Raw genomic sequence first — 15,164 nt, 5'->3', positions numbered from 1 at the left:
AACAGCAACTTTTAAATATTATAATTAGTTTCCCACATAAAGGAAGCAGTAGAAAACAGTCTCGGTTTTCAATTATAGATCACATTGATTTGAATTGCACTTATTTCTGAATATGTGTTTAGAATTTAGGTTGTGAAAATATGTGTTTTCTTTCCTGTTTGTTATGTATGCAACATTAAGATATTGTCCACTCTTAAACATTTTTTTAATTAGAAAACAAGTCTGGAATCCACGTCTATCAAATAATCACTGAGAGTTTGTGACGCTCTAAAAACAAAAGCAATGCAAAGAAGCCTCTCTGACCTCTTCATAGCCGGTGGTTTGGTTGTGTAGGGGTAGCTGAAGTCATTGCTGTTGGAACTATAGCTGCTGCTATCTTCGTCAGGTGTGGTGTTGAGCTTGCCCATTTCAGCTTTGGTCATGATGGGATCCAGGATGCCTTCTTGGGTACCAGCGGGCAAATTAATTATTTGGGTTAGCGGCAGCAGCCTGGGTCCCTTTTGATCTTTTGTCCTTGGCTGCTCGACTTGCCTTGTCTGTGAAGGTAAAAAAAGGAAACGTCAATACTGCAGTAGTCTCCCGAAGTGGGTCACGTGAGCAGCTGCTGTTGCTGCCGCCGCTTCTGCTCACCGCGGCTGATTCATCGGCAGCCAGGCTAGTGGAAAAGTACCAGAAGGGAAGGGAGGGAGAAGGGGAGAGGGATCGGGAAGGAAAAGTACAGGAGAGCAGAACAAAGCTAATCTCCAGCTGCAGCACGGGAGCCCACGCCACCGGGGGAGAAGATCTGCGTGGGAACGGCCGGGTGCGCAAAAGGCACATTCTCTGCCCAACAACGGATTTCTCGAACTACTCATCAAAGCCCCCACCCATCACCTGCTTTTTCAGATCGAATCCAGACATTTAAGTGGAGGTTAATCCGACACGAGAAAATTAAGTTGTAAAGACTCATGAGATTCATGAAAACAGACTTACATAGAACTATCTCTCATTCATTCATTCACACACACACACGCACACACACACACGTCTGTGGCCAGTTTTGGAAGCGACCCAACTCCACCCCTTTTCCTCCTTTGCCGGGAACTGAACATGATGCAACCCAGTTGAGAGATTGTCACATTCCCTTTCTTTTACATCAGCCACGGCTTCTTCCTCTGTCCTTGCTATACCGTTTTCTCCTGTTTCTTCTCTTTCTTGCCGCCGCCTCCCCCCCCCCCCCAATCCCTGCATTTGAAACTGGAAAAAATGCAAATCAGTCACAAGACTGCACCACCGGTACCTGTTTTCTGGTGGTGGTGTTTTTCTTTTAAACCTGAAAAACTGCTAGGATGCTGTACCACTAGCTGTTATTTTAAACATGCGTCTGACCACAATCTTACATCAAGAAATCACTTGGCCTTTGCTTCAACCGAATAAACCCCACCTCCACCCACTCCCCGAAAACCCCAGAAACGTTCTAACGGAGCTTTTTACCTCAATCAATGAAGCTTAAAATCGGGACGTTCCGGAGCTGCTGCTGCTTCTTTCGTTCTTCTTCTTCTGGAGGACCGCGAGCTTTTTCGACGAGATTAAATTTGCGCCCTCAACGAACCCCCCCCCCCCTTAAAATCCTTAAAATATGAACAAACGAAAAGGCCCAGTGGGGGAAAAATAAAACAGTTTTTCTTAATGAAAAATACGGCGGTACAAAATAATAATTTACGGCTCTCTTATTAAATTAAATAACACACACACACACAAGGGCGGTCTGGTAAACCAACGCGACGGATGCGCGGCTGGGTTCGTCGCTCGCGAGCCGCGGGAGGAAGCTGCCCTCGTGCAACGCCGCGACCAGGTCTGGAGAACGTCTTCCGATGCCTCCGCTTTTGAGGGCGGAATGCGCGACGTCAGAGGGGCCGGAGCGGCGGAAGGGAAAGGGCGAGGCTTCCACCCGGCAACGTGTAGCGGCTTTTCTTTGTATACCAACACTGCGCTTCATCGCTCCGCCCTGGGCTCGCTCGCTCGCTCTCCCGACGGCTCCGCCCGTACTGGACCGCTGCAGGGGCGCTGCTATGGTGCTGAGGGACCTCCCCTTCTCCGCACAAAAGGCGATCACGAGGCCGTTACTTAGCAGCCGGGCCGAAAATCGACATTGCGCCAGGCTTTACTCAGGTAGTCTTCGAAATGCTGGAAGTTTGAAATTACATCCCACGGAGACCAGGGCAGTTGTTGTCGTTTTGAAATCCAAGTACCCCTCGTTTCAACCGAGTTGCGGCTCAGGTTGTACATCTGCCACTGGGAGTCTCCGGGCTTTCTGCCTTGGGCAACCCTCAGTTTCCCATCTGTAAAATCAGAATAGGAATAATACAAGGGGTGGTATCCAATGTTAGTCCTACACAGAGTAGACCCATTGAAATGAGTGGGACTTAAGTTAGTTGTGACTAGTTCGTGTCTCATTCATTCAGTGGATCTACTCTACGTAGGACTTAAATGTCAGAATCAATGGTAAAGCTCTTTTAACTCAGCAGAATTTTATAGAAATATCCCACTGTGCATGTGAGCCAGTGTGTGCACCACAAATGTATGAATCAGTATATCGAATTATGAGGAACATCCTTAGGATATTGCATATAATAATTTGGCTTGTGGAATACCAGCTCATTAGAGTAGTTTAATTTTTATGCTGAAGTAAAGCTTGTGGTAAAATATGTACTGGTAACATTGTTGTTCAGTTGTTCAGTCGTGTCTAACTCTTCATGACCCCATGGACCACAGCACGCCAGGCCTTCCTGTCCTGCGCTCTCTCCTGGAGTGTGCTCAAGTCCGTATTCATTTCATCGGTGATGCTATCTAGCCATCTCATCCTCTGCCATCCCCTTCTCCTTTTGCCTTCAATCTTTCCCAGCATCAGGGTCTTTTCCAGGGAGTTTTCTCTTCGCATTAGGTGGCCAAAATATTTGAGCTTCAGTTTCAGTATCTGTCCTTCCAATGAGCAGTCAGGGTTGATTTCCTTTAGGATGGACTGATTTGACCTCCTTGCAGTCCAGGGGACTCGTAAGAGTCTTTTCCAGCACCACAGTTCGAACACATCAATTCTTCAGCGCTCAGCCTTCCTTATAGTCCAGCTCTCACAGCCATACGTTGCTACTGGGAAAACCATAGCTTTCATTATACGAACCTTTGTCGGCAAGGTGATGTCTCTGCTTCTTACTATGCTGTCTAGGTTTGCCATAGCTTTCCTCCCAAAGAGCAGGCATCTTTTAATTTCATGGCTACGGTCACCGTCTGTGATGATCTTGGAGCCCAAGAAAATACAATCTGTCACTGCTTCCATTTCTTCCCCTTCTATATGCCAGGAAGTGATGGGGCCAGATGCCATGATCTTAGTTTTTTAATGTTGAGTTTCAAACCAGCGTTTGCACTCTCCACTTTCACCCTCAACAAGAGGCTCTTTAGATCCTCTTTGCTTTCTGCCATTAGGGTGGTATCGTCTGCATATCTGAGGTTGTTGATAATTCTCCTGGCTATCTTAATTCCGACCTGTGATTCCCGGTGTTTCTCATGATGTACTCTGCATATAAATTAAATAAGCAGGGCGACAATATACAGCCTTGTCGTACTCCTTTCCCAATTTTGAACCAATCGGTTGTTCCATGTCCGGTTCTTACTGTTGCTTCTTGACCCTCGTACAGGTTTCTCAGGAGACAGGTAAGGTGGTCTGGTACTCCCATCTCTTTAAGAATTTGCCACAGTTTGTTGTGATCCACACAATCAAAGGCTTTAGCGTAGTCAATGAAGCAGAAATAGACGTTTTTCTGGAATTCTCTTGCTTTCTCCATGATCCAGCGAATGTTGGCGATTTGATCTCTAGTTCCTCTGCCTCTTCGAAACCCAAGTTGTACTTCCGGTAGTTCTCGTTTCACATGCTGCTGAAGCCTAGCTTGTAGGATTTTGAGCATCACCTTGCTGGCATGTGAAATGAGCGGAATTGTATGGTAGTTTGAACACTCTTTGGCATTGCCCTTCTTTGGAATTGGAATGTAAATTGACCTTTTCCAGTCTTGTGGCCATTGTTGAGTGTTCCAAATTTGTTGGCATATTGAGTGCAGCACTTTAATGGCATCATCTTTTAGGATCTTAAATAGCTCAGCTGGAATACTGTCATCTCCGCTAGCTTTGTTGTTAGTAATGCTTCCTAAGGCCCACTTGACTTCACTCTCTAGGATGTCCGGCTCAAGTTCAGTGACCGCACTATCATGGCTATCAGGGACATTCAGATCTTTCCTGTATAGTTCTTCTGTGTATTCTTTCCACCTCTTCTTAATCTCATCTGCTTCTGTTAGGTCTCTGCCTTCTTTGTTCTTTATCATGCCTGTCTTTGCACAAAACGTTCCCTTGAGATCTCCGATTTTCTTGAAGAGAACTCTAGTCTTTCCCATTCTATTGTTTTCCTCCATTTCTTTGCATTGTTCATTTAAGAAGGCCTTCTTGTCTCTCTTTGCTATTCTCTGGAACTCTGCATTCAGTTGGGTATATCTTCCCCTTTCTCCCTTGCTTTTCGCTTCCATTCTTTCCTCAGCTACTTGTAAAGCCTCCTCAGACAGCCACTTTGCTTTCTTGGATTTCTTTTTCTTTGGGATGGATTGAGTTGCTGCCTCCTGAACAATGTTACGGGCCTCCGTCCATAGTTCCTCAGGCACTCAGGTCTAATCCCTGAAATCTATTCCTCACCTCCACTGTATATTCATAAGGGCTATGATTTAGGTCATACTTGAATGGTTTAGTGGTTTTCCCTACGTTCTTCAATTTCAGCCGAAATTTTGCAAGAAGCAACTCATGATCTGAGCCACAGTCAGCTCCAGGTCTTGTTTTTACTGACTGCATAGAGCTTCTCCATCTTTGGCTGCAAAGGACATAATCAATCGGATTTCGATATTGACTATCTGGTGATGTCCATGTGTAGAGTCGCCTCTTGTGCTGTTGGAAAAGAGTGTTTGCTATGATCAGCGTGTTGTCTTGGCAAAACTCTATTAGCCTTTGTCCTGCTTCATTTTGTACACCAAGGCCATGCTTGCCTGTTATCCCAGTGATTTCTTGACTTCCTACTTTAGCATTCCAATCCCCTATGATGAAGAGGACATCTTTTTTTGGTGTTAGTTCTAGAAGGTGTTGTAGGTCTTCATAGAACCGATCAACCTCAGCTTCTTCGACATCAGTGGTTGCGGCATAGACTTGAATTACCTTGATGTTGAATGGTTTGCCTTGGATTTGTACTGAGACAATTCTATCGTTTTTGAGATTGTACCCCAGTACTGCTTTTCCCACCCTTTTGTTGACTATGAATGCTACTCCATTTCTTCTAAGGGATTCTTGCCCACAGTAGTAGATATAATGGTCACCTGAATTAAATTCGCCCATGCCTGTCCATTTTACTTCACTGGTTCCCAAGATGTCGATGTTCAATCTTGCCATCTCATGTTTGACCACCTCCAGCTTACCTTGATTCATTGACCTTACATTCCAGGTTCCTAAACAATATTGTTCTTTACAGCATCGGACTTTCTTTTCACCACCAGACACATCCACAGCTGAGTGTCCTTTCGGCTTTGGCCCAGCCGCTTCACTCTTTCTGGCGCTACTTGAAAATTCCCTCTGCTCTACCCCAGTAGTATATTGGACACCTTCGACCTGAGGGGCTCATCTTCCGGCGTCATCTCTTTTAGCCTTGTGATACGTTCCATGGGGCTTTCTTGGCAATACTGGAGTGGGTTGCCATTTCCTTCTCCAGTGGACCACATTTTGTCAGAATGACTTGTCTGTCTTGGGTGGCCCTGCACGGCATAGCTTATGGCTTCACTGAGTTACGCAAGCCCCTTTGTCGCAACAAGGCAGTGATCCATGAAGGGGAGTGGTAACATACCAATACTAATATGGGATAAAAACCCAACATAAATCCTACTTAGAGTAGATCCATTGACATGAATGGGACTTAAGTTAGTCATGACTGACTTAAGTCCCATTCATTTCAATGGATCTACTCTAAGTAGGGCTTACAATGGATTTTACCCACTATTACAAACCATATGTTCCCTAAAGAATGTGAAGGGGAAAGTAAATAAGAATTTCTGAATAATTTCAATATAGAATTAACCTCCAATAGGGTTCTATCTTTGTTAGGACCAACCTAAAGGTGCTCAAGCAATGAGCAAGCTTTTGAGTTCTATCAGTTCTTCAGGCTTTAAATAAAGCCTGAATTTTAAATTTTAAATAAAGGGCGGGGGATGTGGTGAGAAAGGAAGGACTAATGGCAAAGCCTCCAAGTCTGCAGTTTGTAACTGCCCTAAGATGGAGAGCAAGAGGTCTTACAGATAATGCAATGCCCCCTGATCTAACTCCATCAGCTACTGGCTTCATATTAGCATAATCAGTAATATGATTTAGATATATGGATAACTACTAATCTGCCACAGTATCTTATAACATGTATTACATTTTGAAAGACGGGTTGATAAAACCAAAAGATATGGGTAAACATGGTGCCAAAGGGAAGAGTTCCACTGTGGGAAACCTATATCCAAAGAATAGTTTTGTGTAACTTTCAACATTGCAAACATTATTTGCTCTATAACTCTTGTCCTGTTGTATCATCACTATTTGGTCTAATAGTGATTATTCTGCATGTGGCATATTGGCTTTCAGTACTGAGGAATCAACTGAACTCAGGGTCATTCTGCATGATTATTAACCACCTAGACATAATTTCCAGTTAAACCTGTGGTAGTGTTAATATCACATGATAATGACAGAAAATCTTCAAGAGGAAAAGAATACCAGTGGCTCTGACTTATGCCTTTAATGTGAGTTACTCATTTATTTTTTTAAAGGCATAATGATGTGCATTTATAGATACAGATTATGGACACTGATTCAGAGTAATCGCCAAACTGAAACATTTTCAAAATAACAGAATTTACCAAAGTCTCACATTCACTTTTAATTCAGAGGCATTCAATTTTCTTGTGTTTTGCCTCTTCTGCCCAGCAAAAAAAGGAATTTCTTTCAACTTTCCTCCCATTGGGAAAGAGGGAAATGCATACTGTATTCTGCATGCACTAATTTTCTTTTTTTTTTTTTGTTACCCCCTCCCAGCCTTTTAAATAGTAAAATGATGTCGTTTTTTCTTACTTGCCCTCTGGGGTAGCTCACCTATGAATGGATGCTTCAGGAAACGGGCAGGTTTGGGAAATAGTGACAAAAGGCAGAGCTTCCCCCGAACTTAATATAGGGCAGTATATTAGTGAGATTACTTGTGAATTTTTTTCTTCTATGTGGGAATATGTAAGATTTTTTTCAGTGAATAAAGTTTATTTTATTTTGCTTGTCTTATTCAGAAGTTTTGACACCCACCTGTCAGTAATGTTATTCTTATACATGGAAAACCATTTAGTATAACTAAGAGGTAGATAGAAGACTATATCAGTTTTCTTCCTGATTTCTCTGTTGTGATTCCTATGATGCTTTCCTATATAGTAATAGTGAACAACTCATTCTGAGTGTGGATTGTTATGTACGCAAATATAGCACGATTTATACACAAGAGGGGAGGCATCAGCAGGCTTAGAGGAACTCCAAGGTTTCCAGAAGTATATATATATAACAAAAAATTAGGGGGGAAAAATCCAATGAAGACTGAGCATGCTTAGTGCCACTGAATGATGACCAACTGTTGGAGGGGGCAGGGTGATAGAAAACCAGGGGGCATGGGGAATGGAATGGTATATTCTGGAAAAGGGCACTGTGGACGATAACACTAAGTTGCAGGTCCCACTTTGTTTCTCCCTAGCTGTAAATAGCAGTGTCAACTGTCCTGAACTTGGTGGCAGTGTGAAAGCTGGTGTTATTCTTGAGCAGTATAAATTATCCCAGAGCATTTTTTATCTGGATTTATAGCTGTCCCAAAATCATAGAACTCATAACATAATTCAAGCATATGATTAACAACCTAAGAATGTAATATAATCAAAGCATATTTTAAACAACAAAAGATTTTGAGATGAGCATGATGCGTTTTCTGGCAAAAAACTGAGGAAAAGCTGAGATTGTATTAACGCTAGCACTTTCTTATCCCTATTGCTTTCTGGCTGGTACTATTGCCACAGCCAATAGGCATCATATTCAACAGTTTGATTTCTCTCTTTCTCTATCATTACTAATTGGGGTTAAATCATATTTAGGCTGCAATTCTATGTTCACTCACGTGGGAGTAAGTCCCACTGAACAAAGCGAGACTTACTTCTGATTAAACATACATAGGGTTACTAGGACATAGTTTCCAGAGGGATAACCATGATAGTTTGTTGTAGCCAAAACAACAAAAAGCCTTGTGATGTGTTAAAGACTGCACATTTATTATGGCATAAGCTTTTGAGGGCCAGGGCCTATTTATGAAATGGAAAGTATCAATGGTTCCAGGAGCTATAGTTACTTCCCAAACAAAACTTGTTGTGTACAGTGTCCATTATAAACGCACCATCTTTCACGTTCATGTTCTTACGTGGATATGAAATATTAAGTTCTCCATAGCCTTCTCAGATTAGTTTTTGCTGAGTCAAATCTCAGTAACACAGATGATACTTAAAACATTAATGCTGATGATGCCATAGGAGTTGAATCAGCAGGAAAAAATATGAATTCTTTCTGAAAAATATTGTTATAGTTATGTAGTAAAATGTTCCTCCCATCGTTTTTCCTGCCATCATTCCTCTTCTGGATTAGTTTTTCTTCTCTTACTTTTTTCTATATTTTTTTCTCTACCCATCAATCTTAATTTCTCTCATCCCCCCCCCCCCCACACACACACACCCCAGACCAGAATGTAATAAAGACCCTTGGACTTCCCTAACTTAGGCTGTATGAAAATGGCTGAAGAACTTCCACATCAGATATAAAATTGAAATTTTGTATGCACGCAGTCCCACACAACCTGAACGCTAGGACAATCTGAAAATGAGACATTTATGCCTGCTTCAAACTCAAGATATAGTCTACCTCATAAGAGCAACCAGCACTCCAGCAGAGAGAAAGCAAGGCCACATATGCAATGAAATGTAGCAGTGTGGTGGTTCATTTTTCACCCTTTCAACATAACCTTGGATTAGTAAAAAGGATTTGTAATGAAAGTTGAACAAGTTACAAGTGCAACAGTATGGAGAGATGTGTGAGTTTCCTTATCATATACTTCTAACTATCTTCAAATTTGGAAGTGGCAGTTTGGAACATATCTATAATACAAGGGGTGGGTGACCTGTGGTATTATAGATGCAACTATAATAAACTATTAGTTATAGATACAACTAAACTCAACTATTTAGGCTAAAAATATTTCAGTCCCCCTTGTACTATGCATAACTTTCAATGCCCAGCAGTGCTGACACAATGGTAGTTGCAAACGTGCCAATGTTTCTATAATGTGTAGATTCCTATACAATGAGTAATCTGTCCTGAACTGTGTAAGGTTAACTGATATAAGATACTCTGTCCAGAAGAATTGACAGCTTGGTATAGTTTAGACCATGAGATGCACAACTCAAAAGCACTCTGAGGACCACTTTATGAGGCATTACTGGCTTCAGTTTCATAATCCTTATTCTCAAAAGTAAGAAACAGAATAGAATGCCTCAATAAGAAGCTGAAATATATAGGCCCCTGAACCCCAAAATAAGTTTTGGGCTGCTTTCTTACATATATCTCTATATGCGCAGAAACATCTCCTTCAAGATTCACAAGAATTCTCTCCAATAAAAACTGTTGTTTTTCTGTAATGCTCTTGAATGTCTGATAGCCCCAGATAACACTTGCATATAAGGTGGTGGGGATGTGCACTCCACAATAAGCCAACACAAATCATACACCCACACCTTCAAGAGAGCGTCTTCTGCAAGACATTCCAAAACTGTGACCAGCACAATGCTTTGCTTTGGCACAAGACACTATCAAGCATACCACCCCCATGTCAAAAATAGCCAATATACATATTAATGAACAAGGGACTGAGGGTGTGCACCCCAAACCAAGCTTTGGGTCAACCCAAAGCATATACCCAGGCTTCCAGGACAGTGTCTTCTGTGAGATGCCCTAGTATCACATCCAGCCTAGCAGCACTTTCACATTTCATGGCCACTTTCACATTTTATATTAACTCAAGTACATTAATCCCTGAAAATAAATTTTGTCAACATTTTAGCTCTATTACAGTTAATCATACATGTAAACCTAGTATGTATGGGCAGAATACATTGCTGGAAGTTCCTTCATTACCACAAAAGTTTTATTTTAATCTACTAAAAAAACTCCATCTCACAAATAAGGATTTTAAACAAGTTAACACCCTCTCCTCTTTTTGTCTTTGTTTTTTCACTCCACATCTCTCAAATGCCCCCTTCTTTTTCTCTCTCTTACAGGTTTTTATTACATTTATACCTTTCCTCTCCTCCAAGGAGCCCAAAGCAATATACAAAGTTCTTTCACTCTCCCTTCTATTTTATCCTAACAACCACCCTGTATGGTAGGTTAGGCTGAGAGTGACTGGCCCAGGCCACCCACTGAGCTTCATGGCTGACTGAAGATTTGAACCTGGGTTGAATCTGGGTTCCCCTAGTTCGAGTCTGACACACTACCCACTGCACTACACTACCCTACACTGAGTGACTACCAGGTCTATTTGCATCCCCATTCCTTTACCCCTTCTATTTTTACACTCCATGGCACTCCCTGCCTCACGTTTCCCTGCATATTCATTTTGTCAGCTGCTGCCCTTTTCAGTGTACAAATCAACCTACATCCTTGTTTTTTGCCAACTCTTTACACCCCATACTACCATTCTTTTCTATCTATGGGAGGACATTTGCTTGTGGCACCCTGAAATGAAGGGGGGGGGGAATAAGAGAGGGTTTCCTCTGCGTTGGCCCTACAACTTTGGACCCCGCCTCCATTAAAATTTGTATTTTGTTTAGCTGGTTGAAATAGTTTCTATGCCTCTCAGTTTGTATTGACGTAAATTTTAGGCCGTTTTATTCTACTGAATGTTCGATTTGTGTGCCCACCGCCCTGTAATTCTCTTCCAGGTGAAGCCGCGGTTTATACATCTTTAACACACGCGAACAAGTACGCTCATAATTATTACGGCTCCCCCGTGGCTTTTGGCTGGGAAGCCAGCCCTGCCCGTTTGCTATTAAGTCCCTTGCTCCCGCCGCTCCTTGTGGGCTATTTTCGTGCGCAGGGAATTCTGCCTATGCATCGCCTCCGTGCAAGGATGGGCAGCGCTTGGGAGGCTGCAGCTTTGCCGTGTAAGGAAGGAAGCCGCCGGGGGCATCCAAGCTGAGCGACGGGCTTCCCCCTCGGCATCAACGCGGGGGCCGGGCAGCGGCAGCCGCTCGAGCCGCGCGCCTTGTAATTACAGCGGCCCCGAGGGGCCAATCCCTCGCCACGACGGACCCCGCGGCAACCCTTAAGGAGGCCCCTCCTTGGGGAGACGAGGGAAGGGCGCTAGGAAGCGCGGGCCGACCCCAGCTCTAGGCGCGTTTGCCCGGCAGTTGCGTCCCGCAGAGCCCAAGGGCGCCTACTGCTCAGTACGCGCGCATGGCGGCGCGGCCCCCGCCCTCCGAAGGCACCAATGCGCCCTCCCCCACCGTCACGGCCGGGCTGAAGGACCCACTCCGGAAGCGTCGCCCCACCCCGCCCAGCCCAGCCGGAATGTTCTAGAAGAGATAGCCGAAGCGATAGCGGTGTACTGCTAGCTGCGCGCGCAGCGCCGAAGACTGAAAATTTTCCACTGCCGCTGCCGTAAGGATAGGGGTGCGCGAGGCGTTAGTCACCCAGGGCGGGGCCGGGCCGGGCCGGGCCGGGCCTGGACGGCTGGTTCAAAGCCTCCGCGGCTCTTGCCCAGCGTGGAGAAAGAGTGCGCAGCGCAATGCAATTAATGAATACTGTGCCGCGGCGGGCAGCGAGCGAGCTCGGGCTTGTGGGAGATGGCTATTCTCAGGGCGCGTACAGTTGCCCTTCCCGCCCCTAGCTCTCGTCTCAGGCTGCTCCTGTGTAAACAAGCGAGTTCCTTTCAGCGTGGGGCGGGCGGCCCTTGAAGCGACCGGCCCATGCGATCAATTGATAGCCTCGCCCCCTCAGGGCTAGATTTCTCTTAACCTTTATCCTCTGTGGCGTAGGTAGGTTTTATGCCAAATCAAGATATTAGAATTAAAGCGCGATGGGATGGAATTGAAGTTCATAACACTGCCGTCACAAGACACGTTTTATTACCGAGTCCAACGTTTTCAGGATCTGTGTTTATTTCTGTTGCCTTCTTGCCCGCCTTTTGTCCTGGCTGGGACTACCTTGTGTGTTTAATTGGAGGGGGGGGTTTATGAGGCAGGGCCCCATATACACAATTGGCTCCCTGAGTGTCTTGAGAGAGGACAGGTTATGCACATTATTAAGTTGACAAGCCTAATTTGGGCAATTGTTTGAGGTAATTCATGGCTCCGGGAGAGAGCGGAGGACGGGCGGGCCTGGCATGCTATGGTCCACGGGGTCACGAAGAGTCGGACACAACGACTGAACAACAGTTCATGGCAAATGTTTGCTGCATGGCTGCCTTCAGAGGAATGGGTATGCCCTCACCTTGGGATGCCAGATAAAAATATGAACATCAAGGGATGCTGAAGAGACCGAGTACCTGTTCGTTAGGGCTTTGGTGGAGCGATCTCAGAATGGCAGCACCTATTATGTTCACAGTGGTGGAATTACCATATGGGAATCAAGAGGCACTAGGTTGTTTGGAGTTCAGCATCTACTTCTGTCCTGTTTCTGTAGCCAATACAGCAGAGTTTGTTATTAGCCGGTGCTTTTAACAAACACAAACAATCATGAAATCATTTTCACAATTAGGAGGTGAAGCTAGAGGCTGCGTATGGTTTCTTATATTTAGGATTTGCATAAATACAAATCAGTAAAATAGTAAAGCTGTTTCATGAAGTCAACCAAACAAATATAATCACAAAATATATTCACTTTTCATAATTTGTGCTACAGGAGAATACAAGCATAAGTAAGAAATGAGTGCAAATCTTATTTTTGGAACATGGTGTTAACTGACCCAAAGGCCCCCCCCCCCCCAATCTTGGGATTTTATACAAATTACTCTTATTTCAAGTGAGTCAGGTCAGGCTGACCCGTTTGATTAGATTTGCATTAATACAATGGCAGAAGTTGTAAGAAGCGTAATGCCTTTTTAGAGAAAGTTCTAGGACCCTGGAAGGATGCATTTGGGGCATAAATATAAATGCTTTAGAGAGGAAATGCTGTGATGCAGCCTTGTCAGGACAACCATTGTGCTTTTGCAAATGATTAAGTGCTTAAGTAAAGGTGAGAGGTGTAAACTGTAGTAAACACATTCGGTCCACAAACGTATGCATGCTTAGACAGAAAAAAAAAATCCTTCAATTCCCAGCATTCTGGGACTTGTAGGACTGTTTTCCACCATGTGCCAGGGAGTGGAAGCCAACTGCCACATGCCCCTGAGTGTTTGGAGATGTGTATTTCTCCTTCACCCTGACCCAGTTCACATGTAATGACAATTGTGAGTTAATTAACCCATGAATTTTTGAAATCTAGGAGGAGTGAGTGTGCTGGCTCTGGTTTGCTCATCACATCCTCTTTCAACCTAAGATTGCCCTGTTTGTATGTTGTCAGTGTGACATCCAAACCCAGTCACTTTGGGTTGTTTAGAGGTTAAACAACCCAGAGTTAATCTAACAACAAATTGTAGGTTAACTCTGGGTTGTTTAACCCCTAAACAACTCCGTCTCCAGGTTCAGATGTCACACGCTAACAACCTACAAATGGAATGATTGTAAGTTGTTATTTTAAAGTGGAAGTGACAGAAGCATTGGTGGCGGCATGCTCATTTGTTCCTACTAGATATTGGCAATTCATGGGTTAATTAATCCATGATTGCCAGTATGTGTGAACTGGGTCATTGTGTTTGCCAGTGCCAGCTAACAGTGGTATATCTATGGTGCCATGTAAAGTATGAACTTTCCCATAAAGTAGTGTCTAGGCTTGCCAACTACCTATGAACTGTCATTACTGAAGTGACTGCAATAATTGCATTATTAAGATGTAAGCTTTACTTGAATTTGTTGCACTTTCAAATGTTCAGTTCTGCCTTGGGAAAAGCATTATTCTGCTTTCTACACCATTAGCCTTTTAATAATGCCAGTCATGTAAGCACATGCATGAATTCAAGTATGAGTTACTTAATGAAAGTTACATGGTCTCATTGTGTGATTTGAATGGGTGGGTCACGTAATGTCATTTGGGCATTGTGGGAGCTAATTGCCAGTGAATTGTGTTATAGAAAATATTTTAGGGACAATGTTTGTGAAAAAGTAATGGTCTAACAAAACCTTTTCTGTTATTTGGGCTGCTACCCAGAGAGTAAGTCCAGTTGAAATTCAGTGAAGCTTACTTCTGAATACACATACATAGGATTGAATGAAAAATACTTGTCTGAGTATTTTAAATCTTTCTCTTGCCATTAAACTCCTGTATATGTTCAGCATAAGGAAGTATATTTACTCAGGTATTTTACCTGCAGAAACAGTATACGTATAAACAGGTTCTGGAATTTTTAATTTTCTAGCTTTGTTTACATATTTATACTTCTCTAAATTGTAGCAGTTTTCCCAGTGTGATTTAAAGCACCAACATAACTTTTGTTCTCAGCAGGTTTTCAACTCTCAAAATTTTCTTATTTTAATTTATCTTTCTCCTTGAACTTCAGCTTTATTCCTCTTTCTGTTCTCCATTTTCCTCCTTTTATTTCTACCACCTTTTCTTCCTCCCTGTACTTTTCTACGTTTTCACGCTTTTCCTTTTGTCCTATTTTTTGTCCCTTATTAAACTAAGCTTGTTGTTTTGTGGAACGAAGGGGAAACACAATTTTCTGTGAGAAGCTTTTGTGCTGATCTCTATTTCTCAATACGATTAGAAATTATCTTTAAAGCACCATCCTATACATGTCTACTCAGAGATAAACCCTATTGAGTTTTATTTATTGAGAAACAAACCTATGTAAGTTTGTTTTGCAGCCTTAAGGATATTTTTTTTAATGTTCAGTTTGAATTTGACAC

At 43.2% G+C, this 15,164-nt stretch overlaps 1 protein-coding gene and 1 long non-coding RNA gene across 4 annotated transcripts in view; one reads left to right on the top strand and one right to left on the bottom strand.

The window, feature by feature from the left end:
- Positions 1 to 15,164, bottom strand: part of SLC38A2 (solute carrier family 38 member 2) — a 33,952-nt gene that overhangs the window by 17,629 nt on the left and 1,159 nt on the right. Inside the window, exons 1-2 of one of the 3 annotated variants that reach the window (XM_084810664.1) lie at positions 12,707 to 13,795; positions 304 to 536 (exon numbers count right to left, since the gene is read on the bottom strand). In XM_084810664.1, coding sequence (XP_084666790.1) covers positions 304 to 422 — 119 coding nt within the window. In that variant the 5' untranslated portion in view covers positions 423 to 536; positions 12,707 to 13,795. Of the gene's footprint in view, positions 1 to 303; positions 537 to 1,473; positions 1,839 to 12,706; positions 13,796 to 15,164 lie in introns of those variants that run through there. The other 2 variants (XM_084810663.1, XM_084810662.1) reach the window with 2 other exon arrangements.
- The window catches only part of LOC146339962 (uncharacterized), a 102,529-nt gene continuing 89,270 nt past the window's right edge, over positions 1,906 to 15,164 (top strand). Inside the window, exon 1 of the long non-coding RNA XR_014784417.1 lies at positions 1,906 to 2,151. This is a non-coding gene — a long non-coding RNA (uncharacterized LOC146339962). The remainder of the gene's footprint in view (positions 2,152 to 15,164) is intronic.

Source organism: Heloderma suspectum, chromosome 7, assembly GCF_057233095.1.
Source record: "Heloderma suspectum isolate Gila_16-S chromosome 7, 16-S_ref, whole genome shotgun sequence".
Lineage (NCBI taxonomy): Eukaryota > Metazoa > Chordata > Lepidosauria > Squamata > Helodermatidae > Heloderma > Heloderma suspectum.
Note: the sequence above shows the minus strand (reverse complement) of the source record. Positions and strands in the feature narration are given on the sequence as shown.